General features: G+C 38.1%; 1 protein-coding gene across 1 annotated transcript in view; it reads right to left on the bottom strand.

The window, feature by feature from the left end:
• The window catches only part of LOC131236971 (callose synthase 3-like), a 94,904-nt gene that overhangs the window by 30,921 nt on the left and 45,059 nt on the right, over positions 1-18,924 (bottom strand). The window contains exons 14-15 of the mRNA XM_058234557.1: positions 7,262-7,384; positions 7,069-7,186 (exon numbers count right to left, since the gene is read on the bottom strand). Of these exons, the coding sequence (XP_058090540.1) occupies positions 7,069-7,186; positions 7,262-7,384 (241 nt within the window). The remainder of the gene's footprint in view (positions 1-7,068; positions 7,187-7,261; positions 7,385-18,924) is intronic.

The raw sequence follows: 18,924 nt of genomic DNA, 5'->3' as shown, positions 1-18,924 counted from the left end.
TATCGCGTGAATTTTCTGCTCCTAAGACACCTTAACAAAATGGGGTTGTTGAAAGAAAAAATCGTGTACTTCAAGAGATGGCTAATGTTATGTTAAATAGCATGAAAGTTCCTAAAAATCTTTGAGCTGAAGCTATTAACACTGCTTGTTATATTATTAATCGTGTATATTATAGAAAATCGAATAATAAGACTGCATATGAACCGTGGTTCAATAAGAAGCCAATAGTCAAATATTTTCGAGTTTTTGGTAGTAAATGCTATATTCTACGTGACCGGGAAAATTTGGAAAAATTCGACACCAAAAGTGACGAAGGTATTTACCTAGGATATGCTCTAAATAGTCGAGCATATCGTGTTCTTAATAAGAGGACCAGTGTAATTCAGGAATCCATTAATGTTGTCATAAATGATCATCTGAATACCTCTAGTTCAGAAGATGATGAAGTCTCATTATTTGATAAACCAGACTCTTCATCTAGTCAAAATAATGACACTGAACTACGATCAGTTAAAGACCATTCAACTGACCAAATACTTGGGAATCCTCTCACTGGTGTGCACACTCGTAAACAACTTGAAAATATATGTAACTATGTGTGCTGTACTTTCCAAATTGAGCAGGCCAATGTAAAAGAAGCACTTGCTGATGAAAATTGGATTATAGCTATGCAAGATGAACTTAATCAATTTGTTCGAAATGATGTATGGCATTTGCTTCCTAGACCCAATGATAAACACATAATTGGAACCAAGTGGATCTTTAAAAATAAGTTTGATGAATTAGGTAACATTATAAGAAATAAGGCGAGACTGGTTATACAAGGGTACACTCAAATAGAAGGCATCGATTATGATGAAACCTTTGCCCCAGTAGCTCGTCTTGAATCTATCAGACCGTTCATATCCATTGCTTGTTACAAAAATTTTAAAATCCATCAAATAAATGTCAAGAGTGTATTCTTGAATGGTGATCTGCATGAGGAAGTATATGTAGAACCTAAGGGTTTTGAAGACCCTAAACATTCTAACCATGTTTATCATCTAAAAAATGCACTCTATGGTTTAAAACAAGCTCCTAGGGCATGGTACGAAAAGTTGACTAAGTTTCTACTAAGTCATAACTTTGTAATGGGGAGTGTTGATAAGACATTGTTTGTAAAGAAATATAATGATCACATTCTAATAGTGCAGATATATGTTGATGACATTATCTATGGATCTACTTGTGCTAACATGTCTGTTGAGTTTGCAGAATTAATGAAGTCTAAGTTTGAAATGAGCATGGTAGGACAATTGAACTATTTTCTAGGTCTGCAAGTGAAACAGCTTGCTGATGGGATATTTTTCTCTCAAACCAAGTATGCTCTATACTTGGTGAAAAAATTTGGGTTTGAGAGCGGTAAAAACTTCGATACTCTTATGAGTATGACACTTAAACTCTCTAAGGATTCAACAGGTAAAAGTGTAGATCTTAAGTTGTATCGCAGTATGATAGGTAGTTTATTATATTTAATTGCGAGCCGAGCTGATATTGTATTCTGTGTAGGAATCTGTGCTAGATATCAATCGGACCCTAAAGAGTCCCGCCTGATTGCTGTAAAGCGCATTTTAAGATATGTCGCAAGTTCGGCCACACATGGCCTTTGGTATCCTCATGATACTAAGGTTCAATTAGCCGGTTATTCAGATGCTGATTGGGCTGGTAATATTGATGACGGCAAGTCTACCAGCGGTGGCTGTTTTTATATCGGGAACTGCTTTGTTTCTTGGCATAGCAAGAAATAGAGTTCTGTATCTCTTTCCACAGCTGAGGCTGAGTATATTGCAGCCAGTAATGCTTGTACCCAACTTGTGTGGATGAAGAGAATGTTAAGTGATTATGGATTTGCACAAGATACTATGGTTTTGTATTGTGACAATTCTAGCGCAATTAACATTTCTAAAAATCTAATTCAGCATTCACGAACTAAGCATATTGACATTAGATATCATTATATTCATGAATTAGTTGAAGATAAGATTATTTCAGTAGATTATATTCAAACTGAAAATCAACTTGCTGACATATTTACAAAGTCACTTGACAGAAACAGGTTTGCTAAGTTGAAATTGGATATGGGTATGTGCAATATGAACTGAAATATTTATGTTTATTTGTACGATATTGCATGTTTTTAGTTTATGTTATTTTGGCAAATTTTTCTAAATTTCAAAATATGAAAATATGCTGAATTTTCGAGGTGCTCGACCAGTCGAGTACACACTCTCGACTAGTCATGGCACGACTGGTCGAGTATGTACTCAACCAGTCAGCCCACTCGGGTTTATGGGTTTTTATTACTTAAAAAGCTTTTTCTTTTCATTTGCTTCATCTTCCCAGCCAGCCCTAGCACGTCCGGTCGTACCAACCTTCGATTCCTTCATGGTTAGTGCATCATTTTCAATTTCCTTGTAGATTTGGATTCTTTACACTTCCATTTTCTTGTTTTTGTTGTTTATTTCAAGGTTTATGGTGATTTATTGGGTTTTCTAGCTAAAAATCTAATTTTCTTGAAACCCTTCTTTCCTCTTGTGCAATCCTTGTATTCCTTGTTTTCCTTGTTGCAATGGAGAGTAGAAATACGAAGAAAGGATCTCGTGGTGCCTCTTCTTCTCATTCCGCTCCTATCACGTGCGCCATCTTCGGTCACCCGAAGAAGATCCCGAGTATGTGCGGGATATTCGCTTACACAACGTGATAGTTGAACGGATGGTTAACACTGATAATTTGGCACATTTTAGTATTATTCCACTCCTTCAATCTGTAGGATGGGATAACATTTTACATTGGGGCGGTCGTGCATACTGTTTCATTACACAGGCCATGTTTGCTTGCATTAGTGACTTTTCTACTGAGAATCTAACGTTTACCATTACAACCGGAGAAGGTCCAATTGATATGGACAGTCACTTAATTTCTAAATTAATGGACCTTCCAGTCAATGATGACGGTATTCCTATTTATACTCTTGTAGCAAAACCATCTGAATCTGAGAAAAGAATGCTCACTAGAGTTTTATGCAACATGAATGCGGAATAGAGTTCTGGGAAAGCATTCAGTTCCAAATATATATTACCAAGATACAGGGTTCTCCATTGAATTTTCATTTCTAATGTCTACCCTAGGTCTGGTAACAAGACTGAGCTCACTACTTTCATGGCTCATATCCTTCATTCTATTGTTATTGGTGTCTCTGTTTGTCTTCCATCTCTTATCTGTTACATCATTATTCAGTTCCGTCTCCATCCAGGTCATAGTGATATACCTTTTGCCTATCTTATAACTGCACTAGCCACCCATAGTCTTGTGGCTATGCCTGTTGGAGAAGCTCTCATTAACCATCTACCATTCAACAACTCGAACATAAATAAGATGAATTTGAGGTTGGCTCCAGACCAAGTTGATGTGGGTGCTGGAGGAGCAGTTGAAGCAACTGAAGAGGAGGATGCTTTGCCTCCAAATGATGTCAATATGGATTACATATTTGATGAGATTGAGTCTGACTCTGCGGCTGATCCTGATTTTCAGCCTTCTGATTTCGATGCGCGTTTGCGATCTCTTGAGGAGAAGGTAGAGGGTATACATGTGTCCCAAGAAACTCAATTTAAATACAAGCGCAAATATCTTAGGAGCATTAACAAGGGACTACATCAAATAGATCCTTCCATACCCCCTCCTTCCTCTGGTTTAAATTAGTGCTGAATTTCTGATTTGTAATAACTTTTATACTTGGATTTCTCTTGACTCTATCTGCTTCGACATGTTTTCTTGTTTTTGTGGACATGTTTTTAATGGTTATCTTGACAATGTTTATGTTATCTTGAACTTCCGTCTTACTCTCATTACTCATTGCTCTTATTCTACTATTATATTTTCAACATTTATATGCTCTTTCCTTTGTCATATTGTGACAAAAAGGGGGAGAATTTGTGTTGGTATGTCTAATGATATTGGATTCTATGGAGTGGAAGATGTGAAGAATATGTGAGGAAGTGGTTTTTTTTTTTTGGATCTATTCTCTTCTCTTGGATTCTATGGAGTAATGTAGTAAGGGGGAGTATTGGTTTGTTGATTTTTGCTGACCATTTTTTAACTGGTGCATGATTCTTTATTGATCTAACTGGTGCATGATTCTTTATTGATCCAACTGGTGCATGATTCCTTGGTCCTTGTTTGTTTTGTCACAAATTTGACAAAGGGGGAAATTGTAAATGCTTTCTTATCTAGCTCATAGGTTTGTCAAATTTTGTAGTGCCAAAACCTCTTGGAATCTATATCTTGTTTAACAGCATTATAAGATCAACTACATGGCATCCTTACCAAGCTTGTCTACATTCAAGTATAAGATCAAGAAGTTCAAGTACAAGATTAAGAGGTTCAAGAACAAGAAGTTCAAGTACTAAATCAACTCTTCAAGCTTCAACTACTTCAAGAGAATGATATATGATGATTCAACCTCTTAAGTAAGGTTTGTTTGACCCTAGATTGACCTTAGGATGGGTCATACAATTTGCACTTATATCATAAGTCATTTGATAATGTTATAAGTTATTTTTTGACCAGTCCTAGTCATGGTTCTACTAGTCCAGACACTGGCTCGACCAGTCCAAGAATTTTCTCGATCGGTCCAAGGTTTGATGTGAATTTTCGGAATTTTCGGTTGGACTAGCAACATTTCTGGGTCCCACTTGACCAGTCGAGTTCAGTGCTCAACCAGTCGAGCAGGCCACTCGACCAGTCGAGTAGCGATCTTATCTTATCGCGTCAGAAATTTTAAAATGTTGTTGGTCCTTCGACCAGTCGAACTGACCACTAGGCCAGTCAAGCGAACAGTATTTTTGCCTATAAATTGAGGACGATTTTCAAAGTTTGATAACTCATTCCAAATGAATTAAAGTCAAAACTCTGAGAACTCAGTCCCCATTATTGTGAAGCTATTGTGAGGTATTAATATATTATTTTCATAGCTTTTTGGTTATTCAATTCTTTGATCTATTGATTCCATTTTATTTGATATTAAAGGGGATTTTTGTATTTAACCCTTTGTGAGATCCAAGAAGTTGAATCCAAAGTAGCCTAAGGTTGGATTTAAATTAAAATTCATTTAGACCTAGAACCCTATCATTTGAGAGATTGAACATTGAACATTGAACATTCTACGTCTCCAAAGAAGCAGTTCTACCAGGCTACAACGTAATACTTTCTTCAAATAAGTATAACTTTAATTTTCTGTATTTGGTTTGTAAGATTGCCAGAAAATCTTTCATTTTTGGTTTTAACTGAGATAGCCAGAAAATCTCAGTGAGTGGGGTTTTTAATTGTGGTAGCCCTTTGAAAACACAATTGTGAAGGTTTTGGGTGAACCTTGGAAAACCTATTTCATAGTGAAAGCCAATATCCCGTGGATGAGGATATTAGGAGTGGAATAGTTGTGTGGTTGTTTTCTAACAGTTAGTGTACACACAAGCAAACCACTATAATTGCTAGAGTTGTGAATGTTTATTATTGTGCATTTGTGGTGAATGATTGTAATTTATTTTCTACACATGTGGTGAATGTTGTAATAGCAATAGATATTTATTTCTGTTTTATTCTTTATTCCTCTGTATTGGTTTGAGACTTTGATACACAGACCGTTCTAGAAATCAGGTTGTCCTACCATAAGCCATTGGTTTTTGGTGTAAGGTTGTCCTTAGAACAACATCTGTATCAACCTCTCAATACTTGTGCATTTGAGGTTGCTATTTATTTCTGCTATTTGGGATTGATAAGTGTTATCTTGTTCTAGTTCTTTCTTAATTCTGCATTTAAATTTTATTTTGGCATAGTCATATTCATTGACAAACAATCACTCTACAAAGAAATTAAACTGAGAAGAGAAAAATGCAAAAAAAAAAAAAGAAAGAAAAAAAACACAAAATGTCCTTTCTAACCGTATCGGTTGAAACCGATACGGCTATAAGCTATAAAATATCGCTGTCAATATGGCCTGATACAATCGATATGGGCTGATACGGTACCATTTTTTTCACAACAGGCCGATATGGAACCGTATCGCATATCGTATCCAAGCCCCAGCCCTTAGGTCAGGTTTAGTAACCCAAGAGGTGGCCCTTAAGGGTCGGGTCACCCAAGCTGAGCCAAGCAGCCCGGCCCATTGCCACCCCTACAAGTAGGTAAATCGTTTCTCTTACCCATTATTGAATATAACACCTTATAATTTGTTTTTTCAACAATTTAGGAAATCAGCACCTCTATGAGTGTTTGCTCCAAGATATGTATGGCAGCTCCAATGCATGTATGCCAACAGAGTGTGCTTAACAGACCAAGTGTTTTAATAGCAGTTGGTGAAGAAATCCCTGTTAAACCTTTGCATGCCTGTAGCCGTACATTGACATCCAATTCATACAGCTGATGGTGACTGGTCTTCATGAAGCACTAGAAACCTATATTTTGAAGACCTATATAATGGCTTTGATGCTACGCAAAACACAATCAATGGTGATTTGTGAATGATCAAAGTGTCTAATCCCAGAGAAATCTTGGGTCAAATATAATGAGAAAAGAAGGGATAAGGGCCAGGGCATCCCAGTCCAATGATTACCGATGACCCTATCTACGACATACATACAATGAAACCTAAAGTAACATAAAGGGGCATAAAAGCCCTTATTAGAAAAAGCACTAATATCACATGAACTGTGTGATAGGGAAACCAGCATTGTGTTTAAGATCAAGGAAATAATTAGAATAAAGATCTCAGAGATTCATGAGAACCAAATATGAGTCAAGTTAAATGAAGACACAAAATAATCGAAGCCTATCATAAGCAATAGGCAGTAAAAATGGATAATGGCTCAAAAAAAGTCAGGAGAACGCCCACTCAGGAGCTGTCATCATCATAGCCTTATCCCAGCTATTTGGGGTCAGCAACTCAAAAAGTTTCAGACTAATAAACATAAATTCAAACCTAAAATTAGTATAAAGATAACGCCCAATACAAGATCGATTATTGCTTCAACCTACCATGTCCAAGCTTCAATATTGCAGCAGTAATAAATATGCTCAGCACCTTTTTGAAGACTCCACCATCAAATATAGAGCTTGGTGAGCCGGATCCATTCCAAGCAATTATAATCATTGCCTTAGAAGAGTGAAGAGGTTAGGATAGAAACCATATCACAAAATTTATGAGAGAGAGGAAAAGAACAGGCATTACCTGTAAACACAAGATAAAGAAGCCCCACATTCTATCGAAACTTCGAAAGACATGCCAAAATGAGCGAATCTCAACAAAATTAATCTTGCCCATCCATCGGTCCCTGGTCACAGGTCTGTTCTCCTGAACAATTATCATGCATATGAAGTGCATTTGATATTAGTCCATTTTTAACAAAATCCCACTTCTATGATAATAAAGTACAATTGCATGCGAGCAATTCCAGATTAACCAAGGAAAAATCTTATCTAAAGGATCAGCAACAAGTTCTTAAAATCCATGCTCACTTAAGCAATAAATAATGCCTGAATCCAACCATTTGGAAAACAGGCATCGCATCTCAAGTTCAGACCTTCAGAAGCCTCAATTGAACCCACCATTTTACAGTAACAGTCAGATTTCAACTCAAAAGACCTTGGCCTAGTGGAAGACGAAAGAAAGAAAAAAAAATAAATCTCGGTGGTGCCAATAGTTTGGTATACAGGGGAACCTTTGAAATGAAAGGGCAGTCAGTTAAAATATAACAAGTGTTCCAACATAAATCTAGTTTGCAGTCTCCAATCAGATTCTAAGAGTAGCGTAGCATTTTTTTCCAGCGATAAGGTAAAGAAAAACAATAAGCTACTTAAGAGTAACTTCCACCTCAGAAATTTCGGCAGATAAAGGTAACATTGGTGGTTTACTCTTTTTTATTTTTTTTCTCTCTCTAATAGCTGTGTGGACCCTCAAGCTCTCGACAAGCAATGGTAAGGATAAGTTTCCAATACTGGTTATTGATGAATTGCAAGATGTGCATTATGACGCCTGATATTTTATTATTTTTAGTTGGACCTGAGTATCTTTGATCATATGATCTCCCACCATGGTGTCGTGGCAAATCCCAGCCCAGTAGCTAGCATGGTCAATTGGCCCCAAGCAACAACTTCAATGGTCTAAGGAGCTTCTCGGGATTGACAATTTACAACCGTATGCTCATCCTGGACTACACTAAGATTAGTGCCCTGCACACGGTGTAACTCCTTACTGATAACTTCCAATGTACAGCCTGTGGCCATGGTTTTAAATATCATCCAATACAACTTGGTATCACCGGAATCATTTCAAAGTCGATTGGAACTGGGACAGCTCCAACTCAATCCGAGTTGATCTGGAGACTTGTTAGTCCGAATTGGGATAAATTGGCAACGTGTCAGACTGAGTCACAATCAGAGAGAGGCTTCTTTTTCCTAAAAAATGTGCACGATGAAGATGGTTGCAGAGAGAGAGAGAGAGAGGCTCTCTTCTTTCTTTTTTTTGCCGAAATGTGCATGGTAGAGATGGTTGGAGAGAAGACGGAAAGAGAGTTGACGTGAAGAGTAAATAAATGCATTGAAATACGTTTTATTTTTTAAATTTTGCTTCTTTGATAATATTTCTCATTTTCATTTTTTCTTGGAGACTCAATCCATATCAAACGAGCCATATAGGTCTATCAACAATGCTACTCAGTTCCATATTCAGATGAGTCGCAACAGAACCAATATTTAGATACTTGATGATGGCAAACAATGCTTCTGAGGCACTCAAGGAGTCAATGATGACCACCCCAGTTATGACTCTTCTGGATTCTTTGAAGACTTTTGTCGTCAAGTGTGACGATTCAGGAATTGAGATAGTTGTTGTCCTTGTGCAAGAGGGAAGACCCATAGTCTTCTCTAGCAGGGCATTGGCTGGCAAGAATCTTGCACTTTCTCCATATGAGAGAGATTTTAGTTATTATTCATGCCCTTGATAAAGTAAAATGGTGGAACATGATTCGTGCAGCCAACCCGTTGTTGTCCTCGTGCAAGAGGGAAGACCCATAGTCTTCTCTGGCAGGGCATTGGCTGGCGAGAATCTTGCGCTTTCTACATATGAGAGAGATTTTAGCTATTATTATCCATGCCCTTGATAAAGTAAAATGGTGGAGCATGATTCGTGTAGGCAACCCCTTGATGTTGATGAATCACGCCATCACCAAATGGCCCATCAGCCTTCTTGGTTGGTACTTCCAAATATGCACCAATCACCTAAGCCTTAAATTATTTCTAGAGGGAACAATATTTCCTCCCTGGAGTGCAAAAGCAAATATCCAAACTCCATCAATGTTTGCGATATGTATTGCATCCATTGGATACAGATATGTATCGGTTATCGCATAGGATATACCATTTGTATCAAGTAATTTATCGCACTTTTTGGGAAACATGGGGAAACATTGGGAAAATAGTTGATTTTTTCAATTAAACTTCAGGACTTGTTAAAAAAGAACTTAATACACACTTACAAATCATAACATCTCAAAAAAGAAGTGCACATGATAGGTTGACTTTGGATAGGGTCCTAGGCTATGCACTGTCTGACTGAACTAATGCAACTATATTCAAATTGAATGCATAACATTTAGAGTGTATGTGATTATCACTTCATCAAACACTCCTAAATACTTCAAAATTAGTCTCAATTGACAGTTGGTTGAAGGGAAATTTTGAAAAAAATAATATTTTTAAAAATTTTAATTAAAAAATGATTTTTACTTTTCGAAAATTGACAAGGGCTTAACAAATCAGAAGATCAGCTTCATACATACTTGTTTAAATTCTTGGAGTGCAACATTGCAAGCATTTTAGGATAAATTGGGGAAATTTCAAATTTCTCCCAATTTTCCCCAAATTGGACCACCTACACTCAAATTTTGAAATTAGAGTTAGAGTGTGTGTGATAAACATTTCATCAAATACTCCTAAATACTTTGAAATTATTCTCAATTAAACAGCTGGTTGAAGGAAATTTTTTAAAAAAACATGGAGAACATGAAGAACCAATGGATATCGAAATGAAAGCTTCGACTCCATGATTTTTCATGCAAAACGTGGAGAACCAGTAGATTTATTACCATTTGACACTGATTTAACATTATTCCAACCAAGAAAAATGGATTGAAAATTGAAAATGCTCACTGGATTGAACAGGTGGGATATATCAGCACCACCTGTGCGTTTCGTATCACACGAGTGGGATACGAGATATATTGTGGGATATATTGGACGATATCGCCGATATGTAAAACATTGAACTCCATAGATATAATTATGACATTATGTACCACCAAGGGAAGGAGAAAATGGCAATAGGGGCTTTCCCGGCAATTTGAAAGCTATCTCCATGTTGAATTTTCACTTGTGAATGATATTAGAAAGGAGTGTCAAGAGCATCCTAGGAATAGGGACATCATGCAACAGCTCCATGTTGATCCCTATGGCCATTTTGGTATACATATCGTGAGGCTCACAACTATATTACAAAGAAAAGTTAGTCATGCCAGGAGTTTCATGCTTCTCCATCTGTCAGTCATTCTGGTTATCTGAAAATGTACAAGAGGTTATCCCAAAGCATGTTCTGGCATGACATCTGAAAGGATGTGAAGTGGTTTGTAGCCAAATGAGACACCTATCCTTTGAGACTTTATTGGGCCTAGCGGCTGGAGAGACCCTGAGGGGACTCCTCTCCTTCTCCCTCAAGTGGTGATAGACCACATCACGGATGAGGGGACCCGCACCTCTGCCAAGAAGGACAAACAAGTTTGGGTCCCCTCTTTGACCGGGGAATTTCAGATCAGGTCAGCCCAGCAAATTTCCAGGTTGGCAGGGGAAACTAAATCGTGGTCCAAATGGGTGTGGCACCCCAAGCTTCCTCCAAAAATCTCGCTGCTCACATGGAAGATTATCCATAAGGTGATTCCGATAGACACTAGAACTCCGGACAAAGGAATTCACATGGCCTCCAAATGTGATTGCTGCCCCCCTTTGCTACTGCCCCACATGGAAACAATCGATCACGTATTCTCTTCGGGGGGCATTGCTATGGTGGTGTGGGACCATTTCCAACCCCCATTCAACCTAGGCTCGTCGGCCCATCATACAATGGTGGGTAGAGCAGCCAAGTGGTGGGCGGTAGCTGCCCCATCTGATCGGCTGCATATCTTGAGAGGTCTCACTCCGACTCTCATTTTCCGAGAGATCTGGAAGTTTAGAAATGTCGCCTGCTTTGACAACTACTTGTTTAACGCGACTAAGGAGATTGCTTCGATCCACCATTGGATCTCCACTCTCAGCCCCTCCCTCCCATTTCCCAAGGTAGCGAAGCGTGCCTCGGCTTCCGCCCTAGCAGACTTGGGGATCGAAGGGGCATCGTTTCATCGGAAGAGAATCCAAGTTGTCAAATGGATTAGACCCAAAAGGGGATGGGTTAAAATTAACGTAGATGGCTCCTCGCTTGGGAATCTGGGCCCCTCTAGGGGTGGTGGCATCTATAGTGATAGTGATGGCAACTTCCTACCCGCCTTCTCTTCCGAATACGGTATCGGCTCCAACTCTCGTGCAGAGATCTGGGCAATCTAGGAGGGCCTCTCTCGCTGCGTCGAGCGGGGCTTCTCAAAGGTGGAAGTCGCGAGCGACTTTAATTCCATTGTAAGGGCAATCTCCTCGAATCTGGCGCCCGCGTGGCCCATGTGCTACCGGCATGCCAGGATTATAGCGCTCATGGGTTTGATGGATGTTACTATCTCCCATACCCCCAGGGAGGCTAATGTGGTTGCCGACAACCTTGCTCAGAGGGGCAGTAACAATCAGTCCAGCACCTTTTTCGCTTCTCAGGCAGCTCTTCCAGGTATCACCAGAGGAATGTTATTTCTGGATAGGGTAGGGTTGGGGAATTTGAGGGAGAGTTAATCTTTCCTTGGAGCCTGTCTTTCTTTTCTCACGATAGGTGGGCCTATCGTCTTTTGTTGAAAGGTCCACCCGAAAGCTCTCTTGCAAAATCTTTTTTTATGAATGAAAAAATCTTTCACTGAAAAATAAAAAAATAAAAAATGAGACACCTATCAATGGAAAACACCAAAATACTGGGGCAAATCTATCGATCATTAAGTTACAACTGTTTCGGATACTGGAGCAAGTCTTGGGAGGACATATCCAAATACTATAGGTTCATCTTTATCAAATAGTAAAAACACCAAAATGGTTATGGTTTTTTGGCTCATTAAGTACCTGCACTTCTACACTCTCTTGCCCCTACACGGAAGAATCAATGGCACGAGCCTTCGTTCATGATGTCTTAAAGATGCATGGAATGCTTCAATTGGTTGTAAGTGAACCCTGTGTTACTTAGAAAGTTTTGGCAGGAATAAACGTTATAACCCACAAATGAACGGTGGTAACGACTATGGCAATGGGCATCATGGCTTCCATGAGTTGAATGTTGGACAACACCATTATCAAACATCAGAGAAATGTCTCCATTTGAGTCACCATATGGTTGGCCACCACTAACCATTTGGTCATACTTGGTGAGAATGGGCATTGTTAATTAGGTAGATCATAATTTCCATAGTCATGATCAATGATTACTGCATCGATAGTATTGACCGATATTATCTATATCACACGTTAGCTATATGAAAAATGGGTGATTTGAATTCTTGGGTATCGTGCAAAGCATCACAAGAATGGGCATTGTCGATTAGGTAGATCATAATTAGTCATGATCAATGTTTACTGTACCGATATTATCGGTATCGCACGTCAACGATGTGAAAAATGGGCGAAGTATCCGAATTCTTGTGCATCATGCACTATTTCGCGAATGATCACCGATATCGCAAAATATCACGAGATATCATTCATCGCCCTTCCTCGTAAAATTTCTTGGTATCGACGATACCTATCAACATCCGACATGACAGCAAGCCCCTTCTTCAAAAAAACCTTTACAAACTCCATTTTCCCCCACTTTTTCACACAATCTTCTCTTTTAAACACATTGTGGGTGGATTTCAGTCCATCCTTTGCAATCTTTAAGGAGAAAAACCTATATTTCAAACCGGAATCAAGGTTTTTGCAGATTTAGAACTGGTTCTAATTCGGTGAGTGATTTTACATTTCAATCCTTTTTTTTTGTTTAAATCATACAAAATCAATGTCAAAAGGTTAAAAATTCTTGATTCTTCATGTTATGCATGTAAAATCAAAGATTTCAACTTTCAATTTTGAGATTTGAGAGTTGGTTGCAATTTCTGATTTCAAGGAAATTGGGGAAAATTCAAAATTGGGGAAATTGGGGAAATTGGGGAAAATTCAAAATTGGGGAAATTGGGGAAAATTCAAAATTGGGGAAAATTCTTCATCGTTGACGTGGTCTGATTTCAAGGAAATTGGGGAAAATTCAAAATTTTCCCAATTTCTCCCAAATTGGTTGCAATCTTACACTCCAAAGACAAAATCAAATATGTATTAGGCCTGATTAACTGATTCATGATTTTTGAAATAAAAAAATTATAATTTATGTTTCAAAATTTCACTTCTAGCAGCGGTCAATTGAGTCATATACACTACAATTTTAAAATTTGAGGGCAGGTGGTCCGATTTGGCGAAAATGGGGGAAAATTCAAAATTTCTTGAATTTCTCCCAAATTGGTTGCAATCTTACCTCTAATCACGAAATCAAACATGTATGGGGCTTGATTTACATATTCACGTATTTTTTCTGATTTAAAAAATATATATATTTAATTAAATAAATATATATATATATACTATTTTTGCCCAAATTTCTTTTGTATCAGGGGTGAATTGATAGCATTTTAAGAGCATTTAGACGTGGTTGATGATTTTTTAGACTATATAATTATACATTTATTTTAAAAATAATTAATACATGTAAAATATTGTGGATGTAGTGCCCTGGCTTTGTTAACATCAATGTTTTAAATAGCTATGCTATGTAGCGTATAATGTATGCTACATAGCTCATGAAATTAGCTTAAGTTGCATGTAGTCCACACTACTTGATAATTTGCATATGCTACACGCTACATAAGAGAATAAACTACACACTATGTAGCTTACACTAAAAGTTATTTTTCGCTACAATAAAATCAATAAATGTTTTCAATGATTTGTTGTTCCATTTTTTTATTTTCAATAAAAATTAAATAATCTTTTCAATGCTTTCAGTAAATAATACTAGTAACAGTATTAAATCAGTTTCGTTGCTCCTTTACCTTTATACTGAATTATTGTCCTTTCTTATTACTTTAGGTCGCATTTGGTTGCACCAAATATCATGCAATTTTGTTTAATTTCATTATTAATCAATATAATTTCACGCAAAATATCATGAAATTGGTGTAACCAAGCGCAACCTTGAATAAAAATCTGGTAGTGTGTTGCTTAGGCTACACGCTATGTTGCTTACGCTTCATGCTTCAAAGAGGTATGCACGACGCTACACGCTATTGACTACTTAAAACATGTTAGGAGGAAGAGGAGAGAGACAACCTGATATTGAATGAAGATATGGCACCCCTATTTTCAATAATATTCGGGAGTGTTTGCAATTTGTGTGGCCTCGTGTCGAAGAGTGGAGGGGTAACCCACTTGAAGGAACATTTAGTGGGAGAATATCGCAACGTGTGAACTGCCCTAAGTGCCCACAGGATTTGAGAGTGCATATGAGGGCTTTGTTGAAAAAAAGTGAAGATAAGAAACGGCCGTACTACATGGGAGAGGGAGATTAGGCTGGAGTTAGGGCACGCACCATATGCAGGTGAGGATGTTGTGGACATTGATGAGGAGAATGATCCTGATTACAGACGCGCACGTGAGGACTCTTTATGGGATCAATGAGGGGGGGGTGGACTTAACTAAGATCACACACCCACGAATATCAGAGTGAGCCCACACTTCAAGAATATGATAAGTAAAGTGCAGCATGTGGGTGAGCGTGTGGTGCCACCCACGCCATGTGAGGTAATGGAGAAATACTTAGATGATGAGCACACAAAGATGAGGCATTATGTGGAGGGATATTGTCAGTCATGGGAGATGTACAGCTACACCGTGATGTGTGATGGCTAGGCCAATAGATGCCAATAATCAAATAAAAAATGCATATTACATCTTTAAAGTATTGGAAAGGTTGGATCAACATCGAGGGGATCTTTCTCCTATTGCAAGGAAGCGTGCATTTGACACCTTCCCTTTATTCTCTTGCTTGTGTTTAACACCTCTCGTGATGTGTGACGGTTGGACCAAATCGACGAGGATGTTCATAAATTTTATGGTCTACTGCAAGGGACGGACAGTGTTCTTAAAGTGCATAGATGCCCGTAATCAAATTAAAAATGATGATTACATTTACAAACGCATATTACATCTATAAAGTATTGGAAAGGTGGAATCCACATCGAGGGGATCTTCCTCCCATTGCAAGGAAGCTTGTGTTTGTCACCTCCCCTTTATTCTCTTCTTCAATTAATAGAGTGTTGAACATAATCAGTGTTTTAAATATCGACGATATTGGCCGATATATCCTACGATATTTCTTGTATCTCACTTGTGAGATATGAAACACACAAATAGTGGGATATATCCCACATGTTCGATCCGGTGAGCATTTTTTTATCTTCGATCCTTTTTTACTTATTCTGTAAATCACGTCAAATCAGTGTCAAATTATCACAAATCCATGTTTTTTAATGTTTTGCACGAATAATCATGGATTGGGAGATTTGATTTTGAGATTTGGAGAAGGACCAAGCTGCGGAAAATAGAAAAATAAAAATAAAAATTTTCCAATTTCTCACAAATCGGTTGCAATCTTTGTGTCCAAACATAAAATCAAACATGTATGTAACCAAATTTAGTGATTCTTCTTTTGCTTTTGAATGTATTGCTTGTGTTTCCACAGATCTTCTTACATTTATAAATTATATGAATAAACTTCGAATATACTTGCACCAATTTAGTTAGACAATGCACAGATTAGGATCCCATATAAAGAAAACCTATTATTTGCACTTGGTTTTTTTTTTTTTTTTTTTTTTTTAATGTTTTGATTTGTTTATTGATGTCTTTTTTAACAATCACTGAAATTTCACAGAAAAATTCGACCAATTTCTCACAAATCGGTTGCAATCTGTGTCCAAACATAAAATCAAACATGTAACCTAATTTAGTAATTCTTCTTTTTCTTTTCAATGTATTGCTTGTGTTTCCACACGTCTTCTTACATTTATAAATTATATGAAAAAACTTTGAATATACTTGCACCAATTTGGTTAGACAACGCACAAATTAGAACCCCATATAAAGCAAAACCTATTACGCACACTTATTTTTTTGTAATGTTTTGATTTGTGTATTGATGTCTTTTTTAACAATCACTGAAATTTCATTGAAAAATTCGACCAATTTTCAAAGTTTTCCCTTGTTTCCAACAATAGCGATGCATTACGCAATACAACTGATATATCCCATGCAATAACCGATACGTATCTACATCTATATCCCAAGGGTGAGATACGTAATGCGATACCGATATTTCGAACACTGAACATAATAAGGCAGTAGATGGCATTTATGGACAACATAGACGTAATCTGTGTTTTTAATCTAATTATTGCCATCTATGGACTTTAAGAATACCATCTGTCCCCTGCAGTAAACTACAAAACTTATGACTGAGATCCTCGTTAGTCCAGTCCAACCATCACACATCACGATGCAGCCATACATCTCCCATGATTGTTGATATCCGTCTACATAATGCTTCATCTCTGCGTACTCATCGCCTAAGTATTTCATCATTATCTCACGTGGCATAGGTACCACCACACCATCACCCCAATACTGCACTTATCATATTCTTGAAGTGTAGGCTTGCTGCGGCATTCGCGAGGATGTGATCATAGATAAACAAAAACTTTTCTATGAACTTCCCGCCTTCTTCCTCATATCCCCTCCACTCATTTCCTTAAGTTTCTTCCGTGTCCCACCAGCCGTACATCTCCCATGACCGACGATATCCCTCCACATAATGCTTCATCTCCACATACTCATCGTCTAAGTATTTCCCCATTATCTCACATGGCGTGGGTGGCACCACACCCTCACCCCCACGCCACACTTATCATATTATTAAAGCGTGGGCTTGTTACGGCATTCACAAGGATGTGACCATAGATTAAAAAAAACTTTGCTATGAACTTCCTGCCTTCTTTCTCACATCCCCTCCATTAAACATTTCCTTAGGTTTTTTCTGTCTCACCCGCCTCATGGTAAGTCATCGGATCTGAAGGTAGATCCGATACCCGCATGCTCCTGATATGGCCCATACCCCATATCCCTCCCCTCCAACTACCCACCAAAACTCCCCCATGCCCCACTGCCCCTTCCTCCACTTCCCCCTACTCCACATAATGCTTCATCTCTGTGTACCCATTATCTCATGTAGAGTAAGTGGCAGCGCAACCTCACCCCACGCTACACTTATCATATTCTCGAAGTGCGATCTCGCTGCGGCATTCGCGAGGATGTGATCATAGATTTTTTTGAAAAAAAAAACTTTGCTATGAATTTCCCAGCTTCTCCCCCACATCCCCTCCATTAAACATTTCCTTAAGTTTCTTTTGTGTCTCACTCACCTCTTTGTAACTCATTGGATCTAAAGGTAGATCTAGCACCCTCATGCTACTGATACGGCCCATACACCCTCCCACTCATGCGTTGTTGACCCCTCAAATATGGTCCTACTCAACTCCCACCGCCTTTGTTAATCCATGTCCCACCGATCCTGTAAGGACTCCTTACGCGTGCGTCAGTAATTAGGATCATAAATAAATAAATAAAACTTTGCTTGAACTTCCCATATTCTTCCTCACTTTGCTTTGTACCCCATGTCCCACTGATCCTGTAAGGACTTGCAGGCACGTCTATAATTAGATTTTTTAAAAAACTTTTCTATAAACTCCCCACCTTCTTCCTTACATCTCCTCCACTAAACATTTCCTTAAGTTTCATTTGTGTCCCACTCGCCTCTTTGTACATCATCGAATCGAAACATAAATCCAGTACTCACATGCTGCTACTACAACCCATACCCCATCTCCCTCCCTTTCCCCCCGTTAATGCATTGACCCCTCAAATTTGGGCCTACTTGCCTCCCACCGCCTTTATTGATCCACGTCCTATTGATTTCGTAAGGATTCCTCACGTGTGCTTCTGTAATCAAGATCATCCTCCTCATCCAAATCCACTACATACTCACCTGCATATGGTGCCCCCCTAACTCCAATTTAATCTCCCTCGCAATATGATCGTCTCTTATCTTCACATTTTTTTTCAACAAAGCCCTCATTTGTGCTATCATATCTAATGGGCACTTATGGCAATCCACAATGTTGTGATACCCTCCCACTAAATGTCCCTTCAAGCGGGTTACCCTTCAACTCTTCGACACGTAGCCACAAAAATTGCAAACACTACCAAATCAATTATCGAGAATAAGGGCGTCGCATCTCTATCCAATATCAAGTTGTCTCCCTCTTCTTCCTTCTGACATGTTTTACCCCCAAAAGAACATTGTGTTAGCAAAGGCAAGGTACTACATCCATAATTGTTAACATTTATTAATTATTTTTTTATAAAAAAATTATAATTATATTATCTAAAAAAAATCATCAACCACCTTTAAAAGCTTTAAAAATACAGCCAATTGATTGCAAATCAAAATAAATTTTGGCCAAAAAAATATTTTTTTATTACTTTTATTATTTTTAGTTAAACAATTTTTTTTTCAAAAAATCA

Source organism: Magnolia sinica, chromosome 2, assembly GCF_029962835.1.
Source record: "Magnolia sinica isolate HGM2019 chromosome 2, MsV1, whole genome shotgun sequence".
Taxonomy (NCBI): Eukaryota; Viridiplantae; Streptophyta; class Magnoliopsida; order Magnoliales; family Magnoliaceae; genus Magnolia; species Magnolia sinica.
This window is presented reverse-complemented; position numbering and strand designations above follow the sequence as displayed.